Source organism: Rhinopithecus roxellana, chromosome 12, assembly GCF_007565055.1.
Source record: "Rhinopithecus roxellana isolate Shanxi Qingling chromosome 12, ASM756505v1, whole genome shotgun sequence".
NCBI lineage: Eukaryota > Metazoa > Chordata > Mammalia > Primates > Cercopithecidae > Rhinopithecus > Rhinopithecus roxellana.
The window spans coordinates 28264762-28284485 of NC_044560.1; the positions used below are offsets into that span (position 1 = coordinate 28264762).

Here is a 19724-nt window from a genome sequence, read left to right on the forward strand (position 1 = left end):
TTGCTCTGTCGCCCAGGCTATAGTGCAGTGGCGCGATCTCGCCTCACTGTAACCTCCGTCTTCTGAGCTCAAGCCAGTCTCCTGCTTCAGCCTCCCGAGTAGCTGGAACTACAGGTGCGGCCACCACACCTGACTAATTTTTGTGTTTTTGGTAACGCTGGCCTGTGTTGGCCAGGACTGGTTTCAAACGCCTGAGCTCCAGTGATCTACTGGCCTCGGTCTCCCAAAATGTTGGAATTACTGGCGTGAGCCACCGCACCGGTCCAGAAACAGAATTTTGACGCTGGAACTTAAAACACTTCCCTGGACTTGCTAAAATTAGATTCATTTGGCAACTGGAGGAAGACAAATGTAAAAGACACTCTTTCAGAAAAGGAAGGTGTAAAGCCCTTTGAAAAAAAAAGTCTGAAAGCTCAGTTTAGATTGTAGCTCAACACGTCAGAAATGAAAGGTACAGTGCAGAGTGCCGCCCCTCTCTGCTGCCTGGTACAGAAAAAATATTCAGTATTTGTTGGATGAATGAAATTGTATGCAAAGGAAGCGGGGAAAAGTGAAGTGAGTGAGTGTTCATGTGAGGTGTTGAATAAACCACCTTATCCTTCCGAGCGGTACTCTAGGTTGACCTGCTCTCCTCCGAAGGTGGGTTTTGTCAGACTGCATTCGTTCAGCATTTATTGCGTGCAGATCTGGGTAGGGACGCTTGGAATCCCAGGGGACAGAAGAGTGGACCAAAGTCCCTGCCACCCACGGAGTTGACGTTTTATTGAGAAAGACAAACCACCCCATAAATAAGTTCATAAAACTTAAAGGGATGTGTAGAAAACAAGCTACTGGAAGGAAGAGCAACTGGGAGAGAGGTGGATGGGGGAGGCCAGAGCCTCCCGAGATCAGCGAGGCAGGCCTCTGGGAAGGCGGATTTCAACCTGAGATGAGAGGCGCCTGCCGCGGGTGGGGAAGTAGACCCTGCACAGCTGAAAGTACCTGCAAAAGACCTTTGGAAAGAAGTAAGTTTGCTGATGAGAAACCGAAACAAACTATCAGGTCTCTTTCTCCCTCAGGGCTTTCTTGCCTGTTTTCATGCATAGCTTAACTCTGGCCTTCAAGCCACACCCTGATGTTGAAAGTCTCAAGGGCACAAGTCTCTCCAGTGTCAACAGCTAGCTATACTTTGGCGAAGTACTTTGCTTGGAGAAGAGAGAGCTGGAGAGTCGTGTGAGATGAGGTCGGAAAGTTAGAACCAGACCATGTTGGGGCCGGGCGCGGTGGCTCAAGCCTGTAATCCCAGCACTTTGGGAGGCGAGACGGGCGGATCACGAGGTCAGCAGATCGAGACCATCCAAAAAACTAGCCGGGCGAGGTGGCGGGCGCCTGTAGTCCCAGCTACTCGGGAGGCTGAGGCAGGAGAATGGCGTAAACCCGGGAGGCGGAGCTTGCGGTGAGCTGAGATCCGGCCACTGCACTCCAGCCCGGGCGACAGAGCGAGACTCCGTCTCAAAAAAAAAAGAAAGAAAGAAAAGAAAGAACCAGACCATGGTGGGACCTGTAATTCGGGAAAGGGACTTGGATTTTCCTATTGTAAACATAAGCAAAAGTCCTCTTCCACCCATATTATATTGTTTCCTAGGGGTTCTAGAGAAAGAATGGAAATACATTCATGGGGAAAATATCTACATGAACAAAACAGCGCCATGTGTCTGGGGATGTCCCTCACCCATCCAGACCTATCCCAGGGTCCATGTCAGCAGCCATCTAGTCTACCACATACACGGTCAGCTTGCATATCCCTTTTTAAAGACCATCTATTTAGGGAACTCCAAAGCCAAATCCTGAATTTTGGTAATTGTGTAAAAGCCAGTTTCCTCATCTATACTAAAAAGCACTTCTCACAAGGGGAGTGGTTTGCTTCTCTTCACTGGGGTATGGGGAAATGCTGGGTACTAAAAAGTAGAGTACCTAGAGAGGGGCTGGTGAGAAAAGGGGAGAGACAGTTTCAGAGCTTCTAAGGGCAGGTATGGAGAGCAGCAAGGAATGGCAGTTTCAGGACTTGGATCAGGCGCAGCTATTCCTCTACAAGAAACACAGGTGCCACAATCATGTTTATAAACACTTTATTTAGGTCACTACAGTGGGTAAGTTCCCAGCTAAGTGCACAGATACAAGCGAGGTATTTCTGGGTTAATGCAGGAGCCAGTGGGTTACATGGGTCTGAGCTCTGTGGCCAAGGGGCGAGCACCAAGGTTTCAGAGTCACACCTGGCCAGAGATCCTGCGCTGAGGGTGGGCTAGTGTCCTAACACTGCCAGCTGCATTCTTCTCACAGCTAGCCACACTGCAAGGCATGTCTTCAAAAGTAAATCATTTCAGCGATGTTAAGGGAACAGATGTTAAAGAAATGGAAGTTGTGTCCTGGTGCGTCTCAGCTGTTGCTGCTTTATAAGTTCTAATAGCATGTGAACAAGAGTTTTAGAATATTCCAGTAACAATAAGCCACAGAGCAATAAAGTCTGTGTCTTTCTCCCTCAGTGCCTCCTTGCCTGTTTTCTTTCATATCTGAATTTCCATCTTTAAGCTGTGTATCCTGATGTTGAGTCTTATGTATACAAGAAAAGTTTCTCCAATGACAAAGTTTCTTTGATGACAACAGCTACTTCCAGCATTCCCATCAACAGCATTCTCTGCAGTTGATGATATCAAAGCAAAGGTCTCTGGTTGGCTACTCTCTGTGAAAAGAGTCGCTCACCCCTGACCAATGCCTAATTGCAGGCATAATTTACAAAACTGATTTAGGAAGCAGATGTGACTACAAATAGGAAACAAACTCCAAAAAGTTATTGTTTATCTTCATATTTGGGCCAGATAATGATCAAGTTCACAGGTGGTCTTACTTGAGGCTACAGAATTGTTGCTTGCATAATTATCAGAAACATGTTGGAGTCCACAGCTGATAATCTGCCAACTGCTGGGTAAAACTCTTCTGTCTATAGGAATGAGACGGTCAGAGTCTACCTCAAACCTTCTCTAACCCCCAGGCAGAATACTGAATCAGAAGGGGAGCCACACTGTCTACAGCCTTTCAAAAGGAAGAAACGCCTGTTAAGATGTAGAAATTTCATACACAAGGTAATGATTTTAATTCTGAAGGGGCACCTTGAGTTCCATTTGGCAGGTTTCTGAATTTAACTATCAGGAATACACTTAAGGCCATTTTATCGGCATTTAACTTTTTGGCAAAATAGAAGCTTTGGTCATAGCCATAGTTCTATAAAATTTTTTTAAAGGAGGTTATTTCTGATTAAACAACATTTTTAGCAAGTGATACTTAACAACAACAATGTAAACATCTTCAAATCTAATGCAAGAGTTAAAGCTCTTCACCAGCATCTTATCTTAAATATAGCGAGAGTCAGTAGTGCTTACAAAAAGTAGAGGGTTCTCTTCTAGGGAATCAGAAAATTATCAAAATAAGGCACAGCCTGTTGTTATCACAGATTTGTGTTAGGCAGTAGTGTTTTTTTCTGGAAGGCACAAGTTGGAAGTCTGATTACCCAAAGTTTTAAAATGTGGTTCTGAAAATAATGCCAAATGACAAGGGTAACTAACTGGGAGCAATGGCAATTAATTAGTGACAACATTACATCTAGATTATAGCACTCTGGAACTTAAGAAGGCCTCTTCATCAGCCCATACGTAAATCTGTAAAGACACTGTGCAAAATGTGGACGGGGCTGGCCTTACTTCTAATTTGGAGTGCATATTAAAAAACAAAGGGACATTTCCTAGAAATTCAACTTTAACACAAAAAATAACATTTTAGACATAACAGTAGGTAAGCTTGATAATATAGCAGGCTCTATGTCAAAAGTCTTGAAGAGGTTTCTTGAACAGCAGTTTTGAGTTCCGCTGGTTCTTCATGAAGAGACAACCCACACTAAGAAGGAGAGACGCAAAAAGGCAGGGGAAACAGCAGGTTAGTCTCTCAGTGCGAATCCCAAGCCAACATCCAATGATGCGGTCTAAATGTGATCAGAAATTAGACTGGGCTGATTTCCTACTACTGGCTTCTCTCCATTCTACAGAGGGCTAGAGGAAGGAGACTAGAGTCAAAAGGATCCAAGTAATTGTACCTTCTCGCTAAAAGGAAACATCCACTAACATCCATCTATCAATGAAAGAAGTCATGTTTCGGTTCTCATATACTGGGCTACAGATGGCAATGAGTTGTTTGAATATTATATAATAATAGTGTGTGTGTGTATACATATATATTATTTATATAGCTATTTTTTTTATATGCTAGGCACCAACGTAAGCAATTTTTATTTATTTTATTTATTTATTTTTTTTGACACAGAGTCTTGCTCTGTTGCCCAGGCTGGAGTGTAGTGGCACAATCTCGGCTCACTGCAAGCTCCACCTCCCGAGTTCACGCCATTCTCCTGCCTCAGCCTCCCGAGTAGCTGGGACTACAGGCGCCTGCCACCATACCTGGCTAATTTTTTGTATTTTTAGTACAGACGGGGTTTCACCACGTTAGCCAGGATGGTTCAATCTCCTGACCTCATGATCTGCACGCTTTGGCCTCCCAAAGTGCTGGGATTACAGGTGTAAGCCACTACGCCCAGGCAATTTTTATATATTTACCAGATCTGTCCTTTAACAAGCAAACAAGCAGGTACTATTATTTTCCCCATTTTACCAATGAGGAAACTGAAACCCAGAGATATTAAATTGTTTGTCCACGGCCATACAGCTGGATGGTGGTGGAACCAGGATGGATCACAGTTACTCCATGCTTTTAACCACTACATTACATAAAATTAAATATATGATAAAAATATATTCAGAGAAAAGAAGTGGAAATGAATAAATTTTCCCTAACTTCAAAGGATTAATGTTTATATCAAATATTAAGACTTAAACAAAACTCAAATACCTAAAACATTTATTAAAGAAAACTGAAAACCTTGGAATAAATGAACCTTTCTTTTATTTTTTTTGAGAAGAGGTCTCACTGTGTCACCTAGACTAGAGTGCAGTGGCATGATCATGGCTCACTGCAGCCTCGAATTCCTGGGCTCAAACTATCCTCCTGTCTCAGCCTCCTGAGTAGCTGGGACTTACAGGTGTACACTACCATGCCTGGTTAATTATTAACAATTGTTTGTAGAGATACTATGTTGCCCAGGCTGGTCTCAAACTCCTGGACTCCCAAAGCTTTGGGATTACAGGTAAGGGTCACCACGCCTAGCCAAAACTAACATTTCGGAGGGAAATTTTAATCTGAGTTCTTGTACACAAAATCAATGGTCTGTGAACACATGGAGAAGACTTTTCCAATCAGTTTAGAGAAGGGTAACTCACCGATGATGATGATGATGAAGATAACCAGAACAGTAATCCCGATTGCCCACATCTGTAACAAAACACATATCCATATCACATTTCAAATGCAGACATAATGTGCTTGTTGAAGAGTATCATATAATATTCGTCTAGTCACTGAAAGGGAAATTCAGGTGCATACAGTCTGGAAGAATTCATAATTTCTAAAGCCTAAATTAAATGTTCTCAATTAGGGCCTGAAGGTAACTTCCCTGCTTTTTAAAAGATGTTCAAATGATGTGTGGCCTCTAGCTAGGCATTTGTTTGTGTCTACAAGTTTTCCACATATGGAAAGGCTGCTCAGGTTGCCCCGTGTCTCAAAGTGTCACTTGTAAACAAGGCAGAGGACAGGATACATCTGGATCTGGTCGCAGCATGCTGACTCGCTGACTATATAAAATCTGCTTTGGCTCGTGCTGCTGGGAGGGCTGCTTTCTACTCTTCTGTTGCGCACACTGTGGCTTTCTAGCATTTCTTTGCCTTGACCTTGGAACCATTCACAGAACTACACGAAAACTAACCAATTCCAGCCCTCTCCTATGTGTTTGGGGCCCTGCTGGGGTAGAGGGTTGGGAGGGGCTGATGACTGTGAGTGATTTTGGATATTCTTGTTCTACGTGCATCTTCTGAACATCAGCCACAACACATAAAGGATTCCTAGTGTGAGGCTAGGAAAGGGTATGCAGTCAGTGTTTCAGATTCACAGTGGACCCACATTTCCATGTGGAGGAAGTCAAACCCACCTCCCAGAGTCATGAAAGTCCATTATCTGTAGCCTGTTAATTATCTGAGAATGGAGAAGGGGGCTTAAATGTAAAGGTGAGTTAAAAGATAATTACCTTGCAATTCTTCCACCAATACTTCCTCTTCAACTTGGCTGCGCTCGTTTCAAATTGAGAAGCGCCTGCCTGCAGTGCATCTGCACGGTCGTCTAACTCAGAGAGCTTCTGGTCTCTTTCCAGAACCTTGTCCACATTAACTCGCATTATGTCCACCACCTAGATGAGTGTGATCACAACAAGTGAGTGTGATCACAAGTAATGCATAAAGAATGGAGGAATAGGGCCAGGTGTGGCGGCTCACGCCTGTAATCCCAGCACTTTGGGAGGCCGAGGTGGGTGGATCACCTGTGGTCAGGAGTTCGAGACCAACCTGGCCAACACGGCGAAACCCTGTCTCAGTACTAAGAGTATAAGAAAATTAGCCGGGCGTGGTGCTGGTTGCTTGTAATCCCAAATATTCAGGAGGCTGAGGCAGGAGACTCACTTGAACCCAGAGGGCGGAGGTTGCAGTGGGTGAGATTGTGCCATTGCACTTCGACCTGGGTGACAGAGTGAGACTCCGCCTCAAAAAAAATAGAGGCACATTGTTCTTTCAGGTCAGCACTTTGTTACTTTGAGCCAAACTTTCGCTTTAAAAAAAATGAGCTCACTCTTTCATCATCAAAACAATCAGCATATTAAGGACAGAAGGGAATTTCTTTAATATGATAAAGGGCATTTATGGGAAAATCCACAACTAATATCATGCTCAATGGTGAAAGACCTCCCCCTAAGATCAGGAACGAGACAAGGATGCTCATTTCACACTGCCACTCAATACTGTACTGGAAGTTCTGAACACAGCAATTAGTCAAGAGAAAGAAAAGGCATCCAAATTGGAAAAAAAAGAATAAACCTATCTGTATTTGCAGATGATTCTCTCTATATAAAAAATACCAAAGAATCCACAACAAACTGCTAGAGCTAACAAATTCAGCAAAGTTGCAGGGTACAACAACACATAGAAATCAGTTGTGTTTCTATACACCAGCAACAAATAATCTGAAGTGGAAATTAAGGAAACAATTGTGTTTACAATAGCATCCAACAGAATAAAATACCTAGGAATAAATTTAACCAAAAGGTGAACGACTTGGACAATGAAAACTAGAAAACATTGCTAAGAGAAACTGCTAAGAGACATCATTAAATGGGAAAACATCCTATGTTCACACACTGGAAGACTTAATATTGCTAAGGGGGCAGTACTCCCCAAAGTCACTTCACAATTTCAAAACTTAATACAAAGCTACAGTAATCAAAACAGTGTGATACTGGCATAAGGACAAACATATAGACTGATAGAATAGAACTGAGAGTCTAGAAATCAACCTAAGCATTTATGGCCAATTAATTTTTGACAAGAGTGCCAAGGCCATCCAACAGTTTTTTCAATAAACAGTGCTGGGCCAACTGAAGAGCCAACATGCAAAAGAATGAAGTTGAATCCCTACCTCACCCTATATACAAAAAGTAACTCAAAAGGGATCAATAATCTAAGTGTTTAAGAGCTAAAGCCATAAAACTCTCAGAAGAAAACATAAGCGTAAATCTTCATTACTTTGAATTTGACTGTGGATGCTTAGATTTGATACCGAAATCAGGAACAACAAAAGGAAAAACAGATACATTGGACTTCATAAAAATTAAAAACTTTTGTGCATCAAAGAACATTATCGGGCCAGGTGCAGTGGCTCATGCCTATATTCCCAGCACTTTGGGAGCCCCAAGCAGGTGGATCACCTGAGGTCAGGAGTTCGAGACCAGCCTGACCAACATGGTGAACCACTGTCTCTACTAAAAATACAAAAAATTAGCTGGGCAAGGTGGTGGGCGCCTGTAATTCCAGCTACTCTGGGGGCTGAGGCAGGAGAATCACTTGAACCTGGGGCTTGGAGGCTGCACTGAGCTGAGACTGCACCACTGCACTCCAGCCTGGGTGACAGAGCAAGACTCTTGTCTCGAAAAAAAAATAAGATAAAAATTTAAAAAGAACATTATGAAGAACGTAAAAGACAAGCCACAGAATGGGAGAAAGTATTTGCAAATCACATGTCTCATAAAGGAAGATTTAATATCCAGAATACATAAAAAACTCAAAACTCAAAAACAACCCAATTAAAAAATGGGCAAAGCCTGAACAGACATTTCTTTAAAGACACACAAATGGCCAATAAGCACATGAAAAGATGCTTAACATCACTAATCATTAGAGAAAGGCAAATGAAAACCCAAAGAGCTCAGTAGGATGGTTATAATCAAAATGGAAAACAAGTGTTGGCAAGGATGTGGAGAAACAGGAACTCTTGGACTCTTGCTGGTGGGAAAATAAAATGGTGCGGCTATTGTAGAAAACAATTTGGCAGTTCCTCGTAAAATTAAACATACAGTTACTATGACCTAGCAATGCTACTCCTAGGTATATATTCAAGATCAACAAAATCTTTCCTGTGAATGTTTATAACAGCATTATTCATAATTGTTGAAAGATGGAAACAACTCAAAGACTCATTAACAAATGAATGGCTGAACAAATTGTGTATACGTATAGAATGGAATATTACTCAACCATAAAAAGGAACATGGTATAACACGTTACAACTTAAATGAATGCGAAAAACTTTGTGCTAAGTGAAAGAAGGCAGACGCAAAAGGCCACATACTGCATGATTCTTTTTCTATGACATATCCAGAACAGGCAAATCCACAGAAAGAGAGAGCTGATTAGAGGTAACAAGGGAATGGGAGGAAGGGGAAATAGTGAATGATTACTAAATGGGTATGAAGTGTTCTGGGGTGATGAAAAAGTTTTGAAAATGGAAAGAGGTAACCGTTGCAAAATATTACGAATATACTAAATAACACTCAATTATATACACTTTAAAGTGTTTAGTTGTATGTTATGGTAATTTCACCTCAATAAAAAACAACTCTCCTTAAAATTCCTTTGGTTAAAAAAAATTCCAATTTGATTTTGTAAGTAAAAAGAAGTTTCAGGCAGGACAGAATTACAATGGGTTTCTTACTGGGAAAATCTAAAATTTTTAGAAGTTCATGAACAAAGCCATCAGATCAAAACATTACTATATTATTTCACAACAGTATCTAACATAACTTTAACCGTTTTTTAGGGCAGCTAAATGCAGAAAGACCGAAACATATCTGTTGGACAGTGACAGCTTTTAGGAATGTGGAAATACTAGTCTGAATTTCTCAATCTTTTGCTGTGGTTCTCCACATACAGCGCAGAACAAAAGATGAAGGTCCTCTAGCTCAAGAATTCTACAAATAGAGATTTGCTGGGCTAATGGAGTTTGACAGTATCTACTTTGTGTGAGTCAATGGATAGCCATTAGAGCTGAATTCTACAGAGAGGCTTGCTTAGGCTGGATAACTAGTAAGTGGACAAAGCATTTTGATAAAAAATCTGATCAGAACTGGTCTTGGCTTGAGCAATCTAAAGACCTAATCCTAACATTGTATTATCCTATTTTATAAAGTGGTTCTTGGGGAATATACTCAGGGAGTGGCATTCATGCTTTAAGCAGATGATTTTTTATTTTTCCTGAGCTAAATGTTATGAGCAGGTATGTGATTCTACCACAGGAAAACAAGCATGAAACCTAGAAAGTCTGACTTTTGCTTAGATCTTCCAGCACAGCAGGGAGCAAAGTTCTGTTACAATTATGATATAGTCAAAATTTGCTTTACATTCACACTTTCATGATACTTTTTCCAAACAGATTTCCAGAGTGCTCATACTTGTTTAAAATTCATATTTCCAACATTTCAGAGCAATACCTCATCTACTTGATTTTGTGTCTGCTGAAGTCTTCGATTACTGCCAGCGGCAGCAGTTGGACCTGTAGACCTGGAACATGTAAAGGCAGGAGCATGAGTAAATTACGATTCCAAATACATTTTCTTAAGTATAAACATGTTACTCTGGGACTCTCACTGTTAACAATTTCTTACATTAGAACTAAAGCAGAAAAAGAGATTCTTCCTGAAGCAATGAATAAAAGTTTTAATTACTTTTCTTCTAATTTCTCTATAATTTCCAAGACTCTATAATTTCTCTATAATTTCCCACCTACTAAAGGGACAAACGTGAAGGTTTAATAGGACCTACTTTGTATCCCTGAAGTATCTGATCCCACGACAGGTAAACTCTACTGTCCTTTTTTGAAACTGGTTCTAAGGCACACATCTGCTTGAACGTACTCAGTCCTCTCCTGATCTTTTCATTGTGGCAGGAACTGTTTTCATAGTTATAAACAGTTATAGAATGCCCTTTTTCCAATATGGAAAAATAGATTAATTTACAGAAACAGAGTCAGGAACACTGGGATGCAGGGAGCGGTTGGTGTGAGTGGAAAGGTGTGTTGAAGCAATGCTTCCTCTTTTAGGAAGGTACTCTTTTTTTTTTTTTTTTTTCCTCTTTTGAGAGACGGAGTTTCCCTCCTGTTGCCCAGGCTGGAGTGCAATGGCATGATCTCAGCTCACTGCAACCTCCGCTTCCTGGGTTCAAGCAATTCTCTTGCCTCAGTCTCCCAAGTAGCTGGGATTACAGGCATGCGCCACCACGCCCGGCTAATTTTGTATTTTTAGTAGAGACGGGGTTTCACCATGTTGGTCAAGCTGGTCTTGAACTCTTGACCTCAGATGATCCGTCCGCCTCGGCCTCCCAAAGTGCTGGGATTACAGGCATGAGCCAGCGCGCCCGCCCCTGGAAGGTACTCATGTTTTAAAATCTTCATCAAAGGCTTTATTTCTCCCCATGCAGATCCTTCTTAACCACTCTGACTCTGAAGTCATTATTGGCTCCATTACTTGGAAAGTATCACTTTGGTTTTTCAGGTATAAAGTCCTGCCTCCTCGAATAGATTACAGGTTCCTGGGTCTTCTTACTCTCTTCTCTGTATCCTAGATAGCACCTAGCATGTACCTTAGTATACAACAGTCTGATGGACTGTTTGAACAGTCACTTTACATCTGTCATGTGTCAATGACCAGGGCTACAACAGATCTCATCGCCGTCCTCACAGAGTTTAGTGTCTGGTAGATAAGTAAGGACCATGCCGTGGTGCTAGACTCTTTCCATGCATTTTCTCCTTTAACCCTCATAACTCTCTGAGGGGAATATTACTCCCATTTTACAGATGAGTAAAGTGAGGTTTAAAAAGTCAACACAGCTGGCTGCCGTACAGTTTGTTTTTAGATCAGGTCCTGTGTACCTGGGATCCAGATCTTAACCACTGTGATCTATTGACACAGCAGCCTCAGCAGGAACATTCGAGGGGGGGTCCCCAACTCCTGGAAGAAACCCGGGGCTTCCTCCGACGGTGAGCAATGAACAGAATGGAGGTGGAAGAGAGGGTCCTTGTGATTCTTAATCATTAGCATTCTCTGAGTGTTACCACTGGAAGCACCGGTTTGCAAGGGCCACAAGAGCGCTTTCGCTTAAGAGAGCGAAGGCCCACGGTTAAGTGATCTTTCCAGTGCAGATGCCCCTAGCCAGGCAAGGAGCTCTTCGGCCCACAGGGGGTCAGCACAGGGCCGAGGTCCTTTCCTTCGCAACTTCCGTGGCCCAGCGCAGAACTGGGCCGAGAGCGGGCCCTCCCGAACCAGGGCAGTGGTCCCCGTTCCTCTCCGGGACCTCGGGGACTAGAAGGGGAAGGGGCGAGGAGCGGGGTGCGGGCGCGCAACTCACTTCCTCCGGGAAGCGCCTCGCCGCCCCGCCCTCGTCCCTTCCGCGTCAGCCCGATGGCAGCGGAACCCGCCCGGCCCGTCGGCAGCCCGCGCCCCAAGGGCCACCGCCCACCCCCAGGCCTCGGGATCCCCGCGCAGCCCCGGCCTGCGTCCGAGCGGCAGCCGGCGGCAACTGGGCAGTACGGCGATCCCAGCGCGAGCTGCCGCCTGCGGGGCCCGAAGCCGCCCGCGTCGCGTAGCATCACTCACATTTTGGCAGCTGAGGCGGCGGCGGCGGCGGCGAGCGAGGGTCAGCAGAGCAGCAAAGTAGGGACCGGAGGCCAAGGAGATGGGCGGAACGGCGCGGCTCCGGGCAAAGACGTCACTAGGCAAGGCCGGCGGGAGTGGGCGGGGCGCAGAGGGGGCGCGCCGGAAGTGGGCGGGGCGTCGTGGGCGGGGGCGTCGTGGCGGGCGCGTCCAGGGCGGGGTCAGAGCGAAATGTCCCCTCCCCGGACTAGGTCACTTGGGAACTTGAGGGCCACAGGGGTCCCAGGGCGGTCCGGGCTCTGAAACGCAGAGTGCAGGTCAATACAGCTTCCTTTCCGCACCGCCGCCCGCGCTGGCGCTTGGGGACGTGGTCTGCAAACGTCGTGCATTAGGCACTGGCTGGGGACTGTGTGGATAAGTGAGGGTGGGCGCAACTCATGTTATTCTGGGCTCGGGACCATTTCTCTCTAACAGTATTAGAGACAGATGATTGGCTTCTGCTGAATGTTCCAGATTAACCTAGTGATCCTGAGGACACCATGTTTCTCTGAGAAAGTAGTTGAAATAGGAAGTCCATTTCAGCTATTTGTCACATGGGGTTGGGTTAGGTTCCCGCATCCTCATGTTTTCCTCGGTAACACAAATATTTGTCCCTGCAGATCATATTAAAATCTGCTTACGCGAGCCTTGGCATCAAGACTGTAGTTCCTTCATTTCTGTATTTTCAGGCCCTAGCACAGAATAGGTCCTCAGGTTTTGGTCGAAGGGAGGGAAGCACAAATCTGAACGCAGTGAGTTACCTTGTATATATTTGTCACTGAAATATTCCTACCAACACAGTTACCTACATCAAAAAATAAAACACTATAGGTGTTTGGTCATTGGTGGGTCTCTTAAATGAGAAGTGAAATATACAGTACTTAAATACTATGCTGTTTTTTCCAACTCTAAATAGAATACTTCGAAAAGGGAAACGTTAGTATATATTCGAATAAACGAGACTGTCACAAAGGCGGTGGGATTTGAGCTGGGTACTAGCAGAAAAGAACTTTCCAAGTAAGGGTTGGACAAACACCATGAACAAAGACAGCAGTGAAAATGGACGCAGTGTGCACAGACCACCTACAGGGTGCAGGTTGAGTACAAGTGAAAAGACGACTGAATAAAGAGGGTAAACAAGAAAAATGTCATTTAATTGTAGTGGGCCCTGGAAACCATTGACTCACGGACTTGTGAGATCCGTGCTGCACAATTTCTCTGGCAGTAGCGGCCAGATGGATTAGATGGAATAGGGAGCACTAGGGAGATAAGGAGAGGCTCTGCAGTGAAAGGGAATGGAGCAGCGATGACACAATATTCAGAAAGGAGGACGTTCGTCATCTGCTGGAAAATGCCTTTTAGAAGACTTCAGAGGATTGTAACTGAAAAGGTGAATTAAATTAGTGTCTTTATCTTTCAAATAACTGCACTGCCTTACACAAATGATTGATAGGTTGAGCGGCGCCTGGAAAGATAGGCGAAAAGCTCTCTGAATGGTGGCTGGAAGACATTTTTTCTTTCATGGACCTAGCTGAAACAATGTAACATTCAATGTCAAAACGTTACATCTGGATCAGAAGGAAATACTTGACATTATTACATATGTTTTGAAACATGTGTCCATCACCTTAGATTTCACTACCCAGTCACATTAAAGCAAAACACACACGTAGTATGGGGAAATTTTCTTCATTTTTAATTTACAGCAGAAAGAATATAAAGCATTCAGAAAACATTTTCCATATTTTAAGGGCAATTCAAAACATTTTGCATGGTTTCCAGCAGCTGAGTTCTTCAACAGATCCATTGATTCAATGATGCTTTACATGCACAATTACAAAAATAAAACTTACAAAAAAGAAGACATCTAGACTAGTTTTACATGCAAGTCTCAGGGACCCCCCATTGGGCGCCAACTACTGTGTGGAACTGCCATAAGCGACCGTGCAGCCAGAGAGGGGTTCGTGTTATTGTCTTTATTTCGTTCACACAGTACAGCTGATTTCGAATGGGTAACAAGAATAGCAATTAAATCTTCAGGAGATAGAATAAGATTAGCTATTAATTTTATAATGAAATCCTACTCCTGGCACTTGGGAATTCAGATTATCCAAGAAAGCTGCGCTTACCTATCATCTTATATTCGAAATTAAGATTCATAACCAAGAAAAAGCGGTCAGAAATGCTTCGTTTCAGTGGAAGTGCCTTTTTGCCTCACCTAGGATTCACAGTTGTACTGGTAGGTTACACCGGTAGGCTTCAAACCTACTTCCTATCCCCTCCATGAGAACCCTCTTAATTCTATGGAAATCTCTATCATCTGTCATTTTCTAACGTATTCAGCTAATAATGTAACATGTGAAACATTAAAAAAAAGAAAACGTGAGGGTTAAAGCAAATCCACTGAGGTCATTACTCTGGTCAAAGATCAGTTATTTGTACCATAATACACGGAATAAAGATATCTAAATTCGGTATTACTAGAGGATATTCTGAAAGAGCTGGCTTTCACGTTCTATTCTCGTTTATGAATGCAGTTGTGTTTGTAAATTACTCAGTGTCCTCCTATAGGCCAAACTGTGTAAAATAATAGGTATCTGGGGGACTGCAACAGCTGCAACATAACCCACACATTTAAAAACAAAATTGAGTCAGGTCAGTTTACAAATGTACAGGTGGCTACTAGTTGTGGGGCTGTCACTGTTGTCAAAGCTGATCACAAGCAGAAAGACATATACTGTACAGTAATTCGAGGTTGGCAGTGAAAGGAAGTAATTAAAAAACAAGTACAATTATAGAAAAGGCACCAAGAGCACTGACCCCAGTTTTTACCACAATCTTTTTGTATCTACCTTCCTTCCAAAGACACCAGTTTAAAAGCTTATTTGTGAATATTTTTAGGCTTCACAACAAGCCTTGAGTTTTAACTCACAGTCGGCAGCCAGAACCAAGAAAAAACATCTCAGCTTTACACCAACTGATCCTCAAACGTAACCTGGGAATTTTAAACTGGCATCAGCAAATGCAAACTTTATCCTCTCAATTTAACATTAGTAGTTTAATTGTTAAAAGCATCAGATTTCTTTGGCTCCTCATTATGTGGAAATAGTAATATACCATGCCATCTCTAAAAGACCAGTCTGCATCTTTTTCCTTTTTAGTTATTTTTTTGTGTGTGCAATTTTATTACATTTTCTGATTTCCAGCAGGAGATATGGAAACGTGACATTTTTCTACTTTTCATACTATTTCTTTTGTCAGGTTTTTAAATCATTCTAAGTGTTCTTTGTTGGAGTGAGTGGATGGTGTTAAGCTACATACTGATTCATCTTATGATTATCTGTTTTGCAAAAGTAACTTAATTTTCTTAAGCAGTATTAGCATTCACATTACTTGGCACCATTGGCAAAAAAAAATTTAAATAAAGTAAACTAAACACCTGGTAGCCAAAATTAAATGTAAACATATCCTTTTTTTTAAGTAATGTTACTCTGCCTTTTTTCCTAAGTCTAAATACAGTAGCTCTTTTTTTTTTTTTTTTTTTTTTGCAGTGTAGTCATGCTTTAGCAAAATGTTCTTCTAAAGAACATTTAAAATAAAGTACTCTTATAGTGAAATAAAGTTTTTTTGTTTCATTTTACAGACCATAGCCACTAATGCTTTGCTTTTGTTCATTTCTTTTTTCTTGATTTCATGCACATATCTCTTTGTTTTAATATATACAATATATACAAACAGTACATCCACATTTTTCTCGCTCATTCAGACACAACTATACAAATAATTTTATCTTGCCATGTTATTGACCTTTGTGAATAAAATATTTAGCAATTAATATAATCCCTTTCAAATATTTTCTCACTTTTCATTTCTACCTTCTATATATACACAGAAACTGCTCAGTTTGGATGAGATATAGCCAAAAACATGGAATTTACTGGCCAGAACGCAGCACCACGCTGATCGTTTAGGTGGCAAATGTCCAGGCAAGATTCGTGATTCCTTAGAATTACTACAGCTTCCAAGGTTACTAAAAAAGGCTACATGCTTTACCAATTCTTAAGTAATTCTCATTGCACATGAAAGTAAGGCAAAAAAATTAAAGTGCTGAACATGAAAAAGGGGACAAGATGATTACTACCCTCGCAGGTTCTTGGAAGGTGGTGGGGACAAGAAAATAATTTAAACTCTGTGAGCTGCTTCTCATTATTTCCCATGCATTACCCGTTTACCACACACCTGCCCCTCTGCAAATTTCCACAAGACATTAAAAACCTGCAGATTTCAAAAGTTGCATTAAGTGTGCTGTAGAGATTAAAACAAACAAACAAACAAACAAAAATCAACAGTGAAGGAAATGAGAACACACGGACCCAATAAAGATTTTTGTATGATCTAAGCCCTCCACTGAGAATCAATCCCAAAGATTCAGCTTCTTGGAAATAACCGGCAGGTGCAGGAACAGCATTCTTTTTTGTTGCTAGTATAGCTCCACCTTTTCTTATCTATATTTTTGGTATAAATATTTGTACAGTTCCACACGATGTTTGAATACAGCCCTATATGAGAAGGAAATGGCTTCTTCCTGAGAAGGGGAAGCCTCTTTCAGGTCCTCCTGGTGTCTTGATTTCCCACGATCCAACAGAAGATTGAGTTCCAAGATGTCTTGCTGATCAAATTAAAAGTTGTCCATGAAAGTGCAAATGCAATGACCAAAACATTCCTGTTAAAATCCTGCAGCTGATCTCCCCAAAACTGCAGAGGGATTTTGTGTGTGTGTGTGTACGTGTGTGTGTGTGCGTGTGTGTTGTTGCATGTCTCTGCTAAAAACAGAAATGAAAACAGTCTGAAAAGCAATGTCACATTGCTAAGGGATGCTGCTGTATGTCTTCAAGTTCCTTGGCCTTTTTCAATTCTTTCACTCTGGAAGAGAAACAAAACAGAACAGCAGGCGATAACTCCATAGTGAATTGCGACCAAATAAAGAAAAGGGTATATTACCACACCCTCTGAGCTGAAGAGCCAAGACTAAAACCCTTTTTGAGGATTGATGGCAAAAGAAACTCCTGTGAAATTGTTGGAGAAAATATTCAAAGAAAAGATGTGACCCTTCTTAAGGTGAAAAAAAATCTTTCTAAAGCTTTGCTCTACATCAAGTGCTCTAAGAATACAGCAAAATCAAAGTCTAATGTATTAAATCAAGTGTGACAATCACATGTTTATCTTAATAAAAATTTATTCAAATAACTTTCTTTTTAGTCTGGTGGACCACCATTAATGTCCTATCACTCCACGTGATGTAAATTGGGGAAACTGTACATGCATTTATTTCGCTTTTTTTTTTTTTTTTTTGAGACAGTCTTGCCCTGTCGCCCAGGCTGGAGTGCAGTGGCGCCATCTCGGCTCACTGCAACCTCCGCCTCCCAGGTTCATGTCATTCTCCTGCCTCAGCCTCTCGAGTAGCTGGGACTACAGGCGCCCGCCACCATGCCCGGCTAATTTTCTGTATTTTTTGGTAGAGATGGGGTTTCATCATGTTCGCCAGGATGGTCTCAATCTCCTGACCTTGTGATCCGCCCACCTCGGCCTCCCAAAGTGCTGGGATTACAGGCGTGAGCCACCGTGCCCAGCCTATTTAGCTTTTAATATATCTAAGGATTAAGTTACTATTGCTTTGTTCATAGACTCAAGATTGTTAGCTTTCTTGAACCTAATCATACATCTGTACAACTCTACTCCTTCACACAGGTTTTGTGGAGGCTTTGATTTTTATAATTCCTTACTTTCCTCCCATTCCACATTATAACTTAAAAAGACATTCAGGTTCCTCTTCCCAGTGATCCCAGATGGACAGCCATAGGGTGCGATACTGATAAGGTACTTTGTTCTATTCATCAAACATACTGTAGTAAACAAATTTAAGTAACGTTGTTATAGACTGAGTCATGGAAAGTTCACATCAGCAAATTACTTATTAATTATCACTGCCGATCTGTAATTTTTAATATAAAAATCAGTCTCAGTTTTTTTGGATATGGCCACCTGATGCAGATGGGGTGCTGGGGAAGCAGCTGTCCGCTGTAAGAGTATTTCTCTATACTCACAATTACAAACCTGCCTTAATAGCAGGATGATCAAATGGAAGGCAATGCATGTGGTGTAAGTCACAGTTTGTGGTACTGCATACCATATAACAACATTTGTTTCCCAAAAATGGGTGTGAGAGGCTAATTTTAGCCAAATAGGAGCAACAGTTTCTTAGGACACCCATACTCTTCTGCAACAGCATGACCAGGAAAAGGTGGATTTGTCGTGGTGCTATACAGAGGGCCATAATCTCAAATATATTTTTCTGATTCCCTAAGCGTCTCTCATTATCTTAAGTTATATCAGTAAAGTAAAACTTTTTTTTTTTTTTTTTTTTGAGACGGGGTCTAACTCTGTTGCCCAGGCTGGAGTGCAGTGGTGCGATCTCGGCTCACTGCAACTTCTGTTTCCTGGGTTCAAGTGATTCTCCTGCCTCAGCCTCCCGAGTAGCTGGGATTACAGGCATGCACCACCACGCTCAGCTAATTTTTGTATTTTTAGTAGAGATGACGTTCTGCCATGTTGGCCACGCTGGTCTGGAACTCCTGAGTTCAAATGATCTGCCCAGCTCAGCCTCCCAAAGTGCTTGAATTACAGGCATGAGCCACCAGGCCCGGCCTCAAGTAAAACTTGATAATAGGCAGAAAGAAAATATTGTGAAAAAACCAGTAATCAGTTATTGCTATACTGTATAGGTTGAGAGTCTGGAATGGCACATATGCTATAACAGCAATTTAAGAAAACATTTATATTTACCACTTCCCAGCAGAATCATTTCTGAGTATTCTGCAAAGTTGATATAATCTCTTCACAGAGAAGATGCTCTCTTTTAGAAGAAAAGCCTTATGATGCTATCAGTGATACTAAAAAGAATTATAATATTTGAAAACTTGCTTATTTGTCTGATTTACTTACTACATATACCAAGCGCTAGCTTGGTCCTAGCGTGATGTCTACAAATTGACAGTGACAGACAGTCTATCTCTGAAACTGCTGAATCTTTTCTTGTTAACAGGCACAGTTAGAATACATTGCTATGTTCAAGAGTAGATCCAAATATCACTAAGTTTTAAATTTTTTAATTAAATATATCATGGATTAATCTGGGTCATATTACAGTATAGAATTGTACATCACTAGAGGTCCCTAATTTTGGACATGCATACTTGATAAATAAATGGCTTTTTAAAAATTGAAACATGCTACAGTCTGTTCAATTTTTAAACATGCAGTATCTATACTAACATCCCTTTGGCTGGAAATGCAAGGCATGCACTGATGCCAACTTTGCTTCTGGACATGCAATATCGGTACTTGTGCAGACCTATCTGCTGAGTTTTCGCAGCCTGTGCATGCTCCTTCAAATGCTACATTTTCTTTCTGCACTAGCACAGAACTCATTCACAAATATGCGACAGTGACTCCATCACTGATGAGA

At 41.9% G+C, this 19724-nt stretch overlaps 2 protein-coding genes across 9 annotated transcripts in view; both read right to left on the bottom strand.

Moving 5' to 3' along the window:
* Window positions 1-2091: 2091 nt before the first annotated feature.
* On the bottom strand, window positions 2092-12302 carry VAMP3 (vesicle associated membrane protein 3). Its single transcript, XM_030942774.1, has 5 exons — window positions 12164-12302; window positions 10004-10073; window positions 6221-6379; window positions 5361-5412; window positions 2092-3927 (listed from the first exon to the last, which is right to left on the bottom strand). Coding segments are annotated over exons 1-5 (303 nt in total). The 5' UTR covers window positions 12166-12302; the 3' UTR covers window positions 2092-3907.
* Window positions 12303-13872: 1570 nt separating this feature from the next.
* Window positions 13873-19724, bottom strand: part of CAMTA1 (calmodulin binding transcription activator 1) — a 974629-nt gene continuing 968777 nt past the window's right edge. For 6 of the 8 annotated variants that reach the window (XM_030942616.1, XM_030942612.1, XM_030942614.1 and 3 more), the window contains one exon: window positions 13880-17122. In XM_030942616.1, coding sequence (XP_030798476.1) covers window positions 17090-17122 — 33 coding nt within the window. In that variant the 3' untranslated portion in view covers window positions 13880-17089. Of the gene's footprint in view, window positions 17123-19724 lie in introns of all 8 variants that reach the window. The other 2 variants (XM_030942611.1, XM_030942613.1) reach the window with 1 other exon arrangement.

Excerpts from the sequence above, each read along its gene's own strand:
- VAMP3 (XM_030942774.1), bottom strand. Across the intron at positions 6,380-10,003 it reads CACAAAATCAAGTAGATGAG|GTGGTGGACATAATGCGAGT; the intron begins GTATTGCTCTGA and ends ACACTCATCTAG. Across the intron at positions 5,413-6,220 it reads ATTGGTGGAAGAATTGCAAG|ATGTGGGCAATCGGGATTAC; the intron begins GTAATTATCTTT and ends GTTTTGTTACAG.